The sequence below is a fragment of the Opisthocomus hoazin genome, chromosome 9 (genome assembly GCF_030867145.1).
Source record: "Opisthocomus hoazin isolate bOpiHoa1 chromosome 9, bOpiHoa1.hap1, whole genome shotgun sequence".
Classification (NCBI taxonomy): domain Eukaryota; kingdom Metazoa; phylum Chordata; class Aves; order Opisthocomiformes; family Opisthocomidae; genus Opisthocomus; species Opisthocomus hoazin.
This window is the reverse complement of record NC_134422.1, coordinates 20,074,335-20,085,135: the sequence shown is the minus strand read 5'-3', so window position 1 is coordinate 20,085,135 and position 10,801 is coordinate 20,074,335. Positions and strand designations below refer to the sequence as shown.

The following is a 10,801-nucleotide window of genomic DNA, read 5'->3' as shown; positions in this document are numbered from 1 at the left end:
GCAAGTGTAGGAAGCAAATCTCTTATATTGGGACATTACAGAAGGTAGAAAAAGTCTCCATACATAGTGATGAAAAAATGAGCCACACTGGCAGTGGCTTCTGGTGAAGAGAGGGAAATTGATTCCATTGCTTAACAGTACAATCCAGCAGAAAATCTTATATTCACCAATTTATTTTCCTGGGTTTGATTAAGATTTTATTAAGATTTTGATTGCCTGAAATATTTTGACACTGACACTGAGGTATTATAGTAAAATATTTACATTATTCATTAATATTCTTCTAAAAATTAGGCCTCACAAAGTACCAGAAGCAGTACATTCTTTCTAACCATAGGTAAAACACCTGTCAACAGTCAAACTTTGTATCTCCAACTATCAGTTATTTTATAATAGATGGAAGAAACAGATATCATAAAAAATCTGCTCTGAAGCTGGGCAGACTACTAGGGCAGAGCTACAGCAGTAAAGTTTCTGATGCAGGAGTTTACTTTTTCAGAGATGTACATATAGCCCCCCCATTTGCACTGCTCAGTGCAGAGCCAACTCTAAATCTCGAGACAGAGTAATCTGCACCTTCTTTACACATCATTCCTTCATAATTTTCTTATGGCTTCCTCCAGGCCATAGTACATTTAAATTCAGCCTGTTGTGACAAGGCATTACAACAGATATTTTTTCACTCAGACTGCCTTATTTTCTAAATAATTGATTTCAATAAATAACTCCTCCAGTGGAGCTGGAGAAGTTCAGTGCAGATTACATTTAATAGGGAGGGGTCTTACTTTGCCACCTACCACTTTACTTCAATGCACTCATTTATCCCTTTGGTTTCCAGACTATAACATGAACTTCCATAGGGAAGTGTCATGGATGGCAGAAGGGCTCTTTCAAATACAAAAGTATCAGTCCAAGTACATGATGAAATTATTTCCAGTGACATTTTGCTGATGTGAACTCATTGCAGCTTCTGTTGTTTTACAGCAGATTAATATTGCGATCTACTCAATTTTAGAGTGAATGAGCATTTACTATTCATCATTCAATGAATGAGCATTTAGCCATTGAATCAATGGCATATTCAATTTCTTCATCAAGGTCAAATGTACCTAACCAAATTTCAAATTAATTTCCTTTTCTATACATTCATTTGATAAATTTAAGTGATCCAAAACAAATAAAAATAAACAATTTTATATTAGTTGTTTTTTAAAGTAGATTACCTCTTAATTCCTATTTATGCAAAGCACTTTTGAGTCTATTATCCATTAGCTGCTCCTAGTCCCTTTTGCACAGGATTTTGTGAGCCTAAAATGAATAGCATTTCTTTGTTCAACAGATTTTTTTCTATAGGGGATCATAGAATCATAGAATTATAGAAAGTTTAGGGTCAGAAGGGACACCTAGAGGTCATCTAGTCCAACCCCCCCGCAGCGAGCAGGGACACCGCTAACTAGATCAGGTTGTTCAGAGCCCTGTCCAACCTGGTCTTGAATGTTTCCAGGGATGGGGCCTCCACTACCTCTCTGGGCAACCCGTTCCATTGTTTCACCACCCTCATTGTAAAGAATTTCTTCCTTATTTCTTCCTTCTTTCTTTCATGTGTCAATAGACCAGTAATATTGTATTAATAACAAAAATTGTAGCACACATAATTAGGGGATTAGAGACTGCCTCATCCCCATTGGTGACTATTTACTAAAAGTTATAACTGTACTACTTGCATAAGTAACCAGTTACTAATGCAAGTAAGGGAATCACAGCTTGGCTGTGGGTCACCAAAGCATTTGTACAGACTTTAATACTCTGGTTTACATTCAATAATCTCACATTAAAGTCAGTGAGACCGGTCAAGTTATTACAGTGCATGGGATGAAGATACGTATAATAATGTGGACATTTCTGTTACATGGTTGAAGCCAATAGAATGACCTGTAACAGTAAGAATTACATGTGAGATACAATATCTCCTGCTTTGGTTCATTACCATTGATTTTATTATATGGTAATTATAATTACCATTATATAGTTTTAATTAAAGTATATACGCCATATCTTGTATATCCCATACAGCCCCACAAGGGAAGCCCTTAAACTGAAATAAAGTATTACATCAATATTGCAACAAGCACAACGTGGCATATCACCTCATGAACTGAAGACAAGCCAGTATGTGGTTTGGTGGGGCTTTTTTCTAAGGAGTCACACTTATTAATAAGTCATTGTTAAGTCCACCGGCCTACTGCTGCAACATCTGTTATTTAAAAAAAAAAACTTTTAAAAGGAGGGTGGAGGGACAGAAGGAAAGAATGGGGAGCAGTTAATGTGACAGTATTCTTCACAAACATTTTCTTTATTTTTTTTCTCTAGTGGCTGAGCTGGAAAAAAATAATAGTCACACCAATACACTAGATTTGCAATAAAACAATATTATAGAAACAGGTCTAATACTTGCCATCAGCAGAATGCAGCAAAGGAGATATGGGCCTTTATCCTCATGTTGCAAAAGGAAGTGAGGATGCCGTTCCTCTCAGTTCACCTTACGTCCTAGAAGAGAGACTAGAGCCTAAAGACTAGAACAGAGACTACATCTTTTGAATGCCTACCCAAGGCACTACAGTCTCCACCCAGTGGACATGGACCTTGTCCTCACAGGGTCTCACTATCTTCAAGTTTAGATCAGCATTAAGGATGTCTCTTTTCAATGTGATTGATTCAGCCATATGTAAAGATGATTACATTTTCCTTTGTTGCCTTATTTCTGTTTCGACAGGCAATGAAAATGAAAAGTGTTTATTTTGTTGCTGGGCTCCTTTTAATGACAGTTCATGGCAGCTGGCAAAATCCTCTTCAGGATACAGAGGAGAAATCAAGGTAATTTCTTTAGACCAAACTTCTAGAAACACTTGGCCTGAACTTTATTTTCTTGTAGTTCGAAGTAAAACCTACTATGACTTACAGACAGTTTTTTATACACTATTACACAATACTTAATCAACCATTGGAACTGGTAAAAGTTTTTAATATTGCAAAGAACAGCACAGAAGTTTTTGCTATTACTAATAATAGCCACCTTAGTTATCCAAGGAAACCTTGTAATTGTGCAGTATCCAATCTGCTCTGTTGATTCATTCTACTAGCCAGCTAGTGATCAATAGCCCACTTGCTTTCACTTTGAGAGTATAAAATAACATTTTTTAAATAAGTCAATGCACTTGTAGAATGTATTATAACCATTGTCAATTAACAAGTTCTAAACTTTTCACAGAACATTCAAAGCTTCCCAGTCTGAACCATTAGATGATTCTAGACAGCCGAATGAAGCGAAACGTCACTCACAAGGCACATTCACCAGTGATTACAGCAAGTACTTGGACACTAGACGAGCTCAGGACTTTGTGCAATGGTTAATGAGCACTAAAAGAAATGGGTAATCATTTTGGTCACATTGCTATAGATCTCCATATACAGAAACAGCCAAAAATCTAGATTAATTTAGTTTGTTGATTTCAGCTTCCCATCACAGGCCATGTATAATCCCCAAATAAGTAAAGTACTTCAGGAAAATTTATGTATAATATTATTATATTATTAGAAATAGGGAATATGTGCAAAATCAGTCAAAAGAATTGGGATAAATCAAGTGTAGTATCAGTCTATTACGTGGCATGCCATCTAAAAAGACTGTCTTATTCTCTTCGGACAGTGTTTCAGTGAATGAATTAAGTTCAACAGGAATAAGATATGTAAATATAATGCAAAGGTCTGGGCCATTAGGCCTTCATAAATCTTCCCTATTTATGGATACTCTAATCCTGAGGTTTCATTTGTGAAAAGGGAGCTAAAGTTTAAGTTTTGTTGATCACTGGATACTTTACCAGTATCACAAGTATACTGTTAAGGCACAAGTTGGCACGTTTTTTGAAAATATACTTTGATTAAACACAAGTTAACCAGCTGAGAGCAAGAATAATGTAAAAGCGTGTGAGTCTGTGCCCTGTGTTCTAGAGAATATCTGTCCACAGAATCCAAAAATCTATTATATTAATGCTTTTAAATCCCTGTGGAAGTCTTTAAAGTATGAAGTAACAGTTTCTAGATATTGTATTAATTTAAATTCATAAGCCTGAAATTATTTATAATATTAATCTATCAGTCATGTTTGTTTATCATGATACTTAAATAATAACCAATAAAATCTTATCAGCTTATGCATGCTCTGCAATGTACTGGTAATAACGATCTAACAACTGTGGAATTCCACTACAGCCAACAAGGACAGGAGGACAAAGAAAATGACAAATTCCCGGACCAGCTCTCAAGGTATCATAGTTGCCACTGCTTGTTACTCAAAAACAGTTTGAGCTCGCAGGAAAGAAAACAACTAGTATTCTTTACAAAGTTACCATAATGTAAGAAATACCTATCAAAAGAAATTATCTCACACCTGCTTTTTACCAGGAAAGAGGAAATGTCTCTATGTTATTTATTCCTGTACCTGTGTTCTATAGCTATGTGCCGTGGCTTCAAGGAATTCAACAGGATGAGAACAGATTTCAGGAAGGGACATTTCAAGTAATAAAGAAAAGTAGAGAATAAGATAAAAGGAAAAACTTGGTATAGAAAAAGGCTGAAGCAAAAAAACCCATTATGCTGAGGAAAACAAAGCCAGTGAGAAGACTAATGAAAGGAAAATGGCCAGGCAACAATTTGCAGAGAGCTGATACAACATGATAAAATGCTGAGCCCTAAGCACTCAGTCCCATGTTAAATCAACTGTTCATCACAGGAAAGTAGAACACAAGACCCGCTGGAGGCCAGAATTTTGCTTCTTGACAATGTTTTGGGGAGAGGGTTGGGGGAACTGAAAATCTGAAACAAATAAAACAAAAACCCAGTAAGTGTTTTTGCAAAACAGATTCAAATATCTGTATTAATTCTTCCTTTTGTCAGAAATTCCAAAAAGGATAGCCCAGATCACAAAGATCTTTCCCTTCCAAACAGTGTCAATATCAATAACAAATCTGTAATAATGTTTCAGCTTCAGTGAAACAGCATATCTCCACAAAATTAATGTTTCATTAAAAATGCTCCAAACAACTCTAGTTAGTGTGCTGATGAAAAGTGCAGATGGTACTAAATTAGGAGGAATGGTGAAATCCCAAGAAGATAAAAAATAATAGAAAGAGCTAGAGGCACTGAAAACTGGGTGGGAATTAGCAAATTCTGAAATAGAAATGCCAGGGAACTTAGCATATTCGTGGAAAATATTCCATAACATGTCTACTTTGCAATGCAGCTTGCCTTCCTAAGGGCCATCATGACATAATTTTGTGCTGTATCAGAGAGAGAGAAGCACAAGGAGGTGTAGGGAGGGAGAAGACAATTGTCTTTCTCTATCAAGCTGGAGGTGACTGGGCTTGAAATTGTTCCAAGATTATCACTTGGTCAGAATGCTGATTAAAAGGGTGTTCACAAAACAATTCAAAATGTAAATTCAAATGGAATCAAGTCTGAACAGTCTGGCTAAGAAATAACGAAGATGAAGGTAGGAAGAGTGCCTTAATGGAAATTCTTAGGTTAGCACTAGAGGTAACAAAAAGTATGTCGTATAATACAATACAGTTTGTTGATTATAGCTAATTAATCTAGCAGAAGACCATTCCAACACAGCTACAATTGCTTTCAGCACCTGATTTGATTTGTTTAGAACTAGTTCAGGCATCTCTGCACAAAACTACATTGCATAGCACAGACAATGCTTTCAGAACTGAAAGATATCAAGAATAAAACATTCAGAGTAATTTGAGAAGCAAAAACCCCACTCCCTCCCTAATAAAAAATGCTAGTCTGGTGCGTGGGAAATATAAATCAGTAAAAGTCAAAAAAAAATTAAGTCCTTATGCAATCTGCTTCTATAGTATTGCTCTTCTTTCAGCAATGCGATCTCCAAGCGTCATGCTGAATTCGAGAGACACGCTGAAGGCACCTACACCAGTGATATCACCTCTTATCTGGAAGGCCAAGCTGCCAAAGAGTTCATTGCTTGGTTAGTGAATGGACGAGGAAGAAGAGAGTAAGAATCCATCTATTCCTATTATTAAATTTTGCCTTGCTTTTGGGTTTAGAAATCAACTCTGATGAAACCTTGGTGTGTTTTTGATCATTCTTGCTGTACTTCATGTTTTTCTTTTGTAACAGAAGATATTCTGTTGGTGTTAAACTACTACTTTATGTTATTAAGTTCAAATTCAGATTAAAACAAACCTGTTCAGTCTGCTGTTACGCTCTAAAAGGTCAAGTTGTATTTAAGGTCAACATATCTCAAACTAAACCAGACCTCCCTCTAACTACAACCTTTCTCCCTTCGCATAACATTGCTTACAGTCTTCTTAACTATCACTGAGAGTATTGAAGTTAGTGTCATCTTAAATTACTTTCTATTTTTTTTTCCCTTTCACAGTCAATCTTTTCCTCTGCAATATTTCTAAGATTAAATATTTACCATCAGCTGTACTCCATGCGCTGGTGATCATTCCCAGCAGTAACTGATGACTTCTTTTCCTCTTCCCATGCTCCACAAAGTCTCCCCAAGTTGCTGCTGCCAAAATAACTACTATTTCCTACAACTATGACTTGTTTCCTTTTTAAAGACACCTCTAGTTCTTTTGCTATGGTTCGCGGTTTCCTGGACACAGTGGTCCACAGTTTTGACCTACCTAAGTCTCTGATTTTGTTCATTAACGTCTTGTTCTCCACATACTCATTGCAGATTTCTCAAGCCTATTCACTTGGTATACTCACTTATGACTTTACATCGTTTTTCATGACAGTCTTACACTTATAATGGCATTACCTTCAGTTTCCCGCAGGCACCTTTGATCTCACATATTTCCGAATCAGCATGGTTAGGAGCTACACCGTGCACGTGCCACTCCCCGCCTTTTAACTGTTCTATACTTATTTGTGCCTTTAGACTGTAAGCTCTTCGGGGCAGGGATTTCAGTTCATCCTCTGATTATATATTCTACCAGCTGTAAAGTACTATGTAAATCTCTTGCACTACACAAAAATAAATAATAATTATAATAAAAAAATATAATCTGTAAGACAAGATAATGTTTTGTAGTCAAGGAGGACTAAATAGGTAAAAGCAAATTTTGTAAATAATGATGATTTTCTGAAAAAAACAGATAAATGAAGTCAGCTATATAAAGAAGGGAAAGGCTGATGACACTTTATAGTGATGTTCAGATTTGCAGTTGCTTTTCTGTCATATTTCATTTTCATGAGCAGAAATAGGGTCTTTCAGTATCTGTAAGAGAGAAATACCACCTACTACAATGGACTGAGCTTACAAACCTAGATCGACAATTAAATGTAGACCACCCTTCTGCTTTCCAATATTAAGCATTATTTGTGGTCAAACTTCTATACAGCATTACCTGAAATTATTGCATTAAAATATTGCATCAGCCCACCTTAATGGAACCCATTAAAATCTTCCTGTATTTGATGGGGTGAAACAAGAGAGGAAAGGTTAATAAATCAGGCTGTTGGCATAACGGTTTTCCAGCAGTCAAAAAAGGATAGAGCAAGAATCAGGATCTGATTTGAAATATAAAATGCTATTCTACAGCAAACAAGCACATAGATTTTATACAGGTGTTGTAACTGAGTTATTTTAACCCTCCAAAAAAGTCGTTGCTCTTAATATCTAAATACTTACGCAATATAATTGTAAGAATGTAACTAGGACTTAAGTCCAATTAAAATGGAAAAAGAGTATGAAAATTTAGTCAACTATAATGCTTTAGTAGTGATATTTCTTAAATAATGATTGTTAGTAAATCTACTGTGAGTTTTATTGATGTCTATTCTACTTGGCACAGACATTGCAGACTGAGATATGGTTTTGCATCTATGGCTTTTTAAAAAATGCTAGAGAGGACTTTAGACTCACCTGAAGGAACAGTCCTCATCTGGTAAAGGGAGAATTTCCTGCTTTGTTCTGTTGTGAAAATCACATCTCAGCAGATTTTCTGATATACGTCATGCTATACCGAGTCATAACATCAGGCTCAACCAATAGCTCCTTAAAATCACAGGAAATGTGCAGTGTATTAGAATCCTATCACGAGGCCCTTTTAAACGGTTTGTTTATTTTGATCTGCAAATTGTTTGATAATGTCTTCCCCTTGAAGTTTCCCAGAAAAAGCTCTTGTGGCTGAAGAAATGGGTCGAAGACATGCAGATGGCACTTTCACAAGTGATATCAACAAAGTCCTTGATGACATGGCTGCCAAAGAGTTCCTAAAATGGCTGATCAACACGAAAGTTACCCAAAGGTGCTTGAATTTTGCTTGTGTTATTCTTAATATACGGTGGGTTTAAATGCTATTTTTCCCCTTAATGTATCTGTAACTGTGTTACAAACTTTGTTACAGACAGTGCTGAACAAGGATAAAACACTAAATAGAACTCATTCCAAATATAATTTGTACTTTGCATCAGTGGTCAACCTATTTAATAGTTTCCTGTTTCACTTGAGGGGAGTTTTGCGGTTGAATGTTACCAAAAGTAAGGTCATATTAAATTACTGAAAAATAAAACTCTCCTTTTATAGGAATTATAAAATCAGAAATATTTATTAGCAAAATGACACCAAATTGATTGTTCTTTAAACATTATGATACAAAACACTGCCTTAAATTGTGGCTTGTGATTAGGGAACAGGGTACTGTAATCTGAGTTGCTGATAGCTGACTATTTAAGAACTCTGCTTTAGTTTGCCTGTATACAGGCAAATGCTGTTGGCAAAGCAACATTTTCTATCTGAGCTCTATGAATGGGTTAATACTTAAGAATTATTTGTTAACATCAACAAAGCATTTCAAAAATAATAAAATAGCAACTCAAGGCACATGTGAGTGGCCAGATTTTTTAAAATGTTGGATGTCCGCTCTGTAAAAATTAATTACTTTTAGTCTTTGGACTACTGAAGCACCCAAAATGACTAGTTGATCTTGGAAATCTGAAACAACTGAGTTTGTATCAGAAAAATTAGAAGCTATAGTTAAAATACAGGTTTTGTTACCATTTTAATATTTTTGAGTTTGTTTGTAGTTCAGCACTGAAACAAACAATTTAGGAAAATAATATATTAGAAACTATTAAAAAGCTTTTCCTTCAGGAATAATTGTTATCAGTCTGTTATTAGAGAGAGGCATTGAGGGGTCTGTGGAACTAACATCTTCTCACTCTTCAACAAAAAAATTATGTTCCATACATATTTTATAAATCTTCAGAGATTTATAGTTTGTCCTAATTGTTGCTGCTTTTTTTCCCAGGGACCTTTTGGGAGAATACCAGTAAAAATGCAGAATAAAAATGGGATAAATGAAGATCTTCATTGCATCAACTGCCAGTTATTAAGAGATTCTGAAATCTGTATTCTGTCATTTACATTGGGTGTAACAAACTGTCACCTTGCATGCCAGGAAATAATTGTACTATAGTTTAGTGTCGCCAAAGGTTTATACATGGAAAACCTATTGTCTAAACGATGGTTATCTTCATAGATTTAAGACTATGAAAGTTCCATATCTTCATATTTTCCATTTATTAGAACTGAAGTAACTCCATTTATATCTAATGATAAAATTATTTTTCTAAAAAGTTGACTTTACACACAAAGGATTCAATCGCCAATTATATGTGTTATTTCTAAGGGGCTGGCAGTTACAAACGCCTGAGAAGTGAATAACCCTCTTAAAACCTTTGTTATAAAAAGGCTAAGCTTTAAGGATATTAAATGATAGCCTTAAATAAATTTTTTCAAGCTTCTTTTCTGTTGACTTTTCATGTGTGTATCCCTTGTGCCTCTTTGCACTCCATTTCATTTTATTGTAACATTTTAGTGTCACTGAGATCTTGGAAGTGGTTTGTTTGGAAAGATAAAACAAACTCAACATTTTGTTTTGTCACATTTTTTCCATAATGATTCTCAGAAAACAGGTGTGTGAACTTTGAAGTACCTTTAGTTGAAAAAGAAATCATGTAAGATGAAGCTAGAGGGGGAAATAAGACCGAACCGACAAGTATTCTTCGTTAGCATAAATTCCGTTTTCTCAGCAAAAGCAGAACAGCTTTCAAAAATATTAAGTGCAATATACTGCATTAGTAGTGGAAGCTGCCACATAATTTCTTCAAATTTTATAAGACTGCCAAGTAAAGCCAACTCAAATGGCACTGGGGTCACTCTAATCTGTGTTGTATTCTTTTCTTCCTTCTTCCTCCGAGAACCACTTTGTCCATCGTCTCTTGCATTTAGCAGCATTGCACTGTAACTTCCAAGCACAGCTGTCATTTCAGTAACCTGTGCCTTCTCCACTGCAGTGACAGAACATTTCGCTTGCAGATCTCAGTGTTTCTAGCAATCCAAACTATTACACTCTCAGCTGGCCAGGACATGCTTTCTTAGGTATGGCAGTAGCTGCAGCTGTCAAACAGCCACAGGTGCTGCTATACACCTCTCAACTTCTCATGACTACCCAAACCCCCTTTTCTCCCCTTCCTATAATAGCAATGTGCCAGGTATCTGAATTAAAAAGTTCTAAAGGGAAAGCGGTTTAAGAGAAAGCCAATGGGCTTAGCGAGTATCTAGTAGAAGTTGATGTGAAGCAGGAGTGTTGCCGAATCAGAATTAGCACCTATAACTTTTGCTAGGAATAACTAGTATTGTTTTGTGTCTCATTTGTTTTTTAAAGGCACCTGAAACTTTCACTGATGGTCTAGAATT

At 35.8% G+C, this 10,801-nt stretch overlaps 1 protein-coding gene across 1 annotated transcript; it reads left to right on the top strand.

The window, feature by feature from the left end:
• The first annotated feature begins 2,776 nt into the window (after window positions 1-2,776).
• GCG (glucagon) lies at window positions 2,777-9,375 on the top strand. Its single transcript, XM_009934087.2, has 6 exons — window positions 2,777-2,874; window positions 3,269-3,430; window positions 4,270-4,323; window positions 5,939-6,076; window positions 8,205-8,348; window positions 9,351-9,375. The coding sequence occupies exons 1-6, from the start codon at window positions 2,777-2,779 to the stop codon at window positions 9,373-9,375; spliced, it is 621 nt and encodes a 206-aa protein (XP_009932389.2).
• The last annotated feature ends 1,426 nt before the right edge of the window (window positions 9,376-10,801 follow it).

What these genes read in the sequence shown, in the direction of transcription:
- GCG (XM_009934087.2), top strand. Translation starts at nt 2,777, where the DNA reads ATGAAAATGAAAAGTGTTTATTTTGTTGCTGGGCTCCTTTTAATGACA. An exon ending in AATGGACGAGGAAGAAGAGA is followed by an intron (nt 6,077 to 8,204) that starts GTAAGAATCCAT and finishes TTCCCCTTGAAG; the next exon opens with TTTCCCAGAAAAAGCTCTTG. An exon ending in AACACGAAAGTTACCCAAAG is followed by an intron (nt 8,349 to 9,350) that starts GTGCTTGAATTT and finishes TTTTTTTCCCAG; the next exon opens with GGACCTTTTGGGAGAATACC.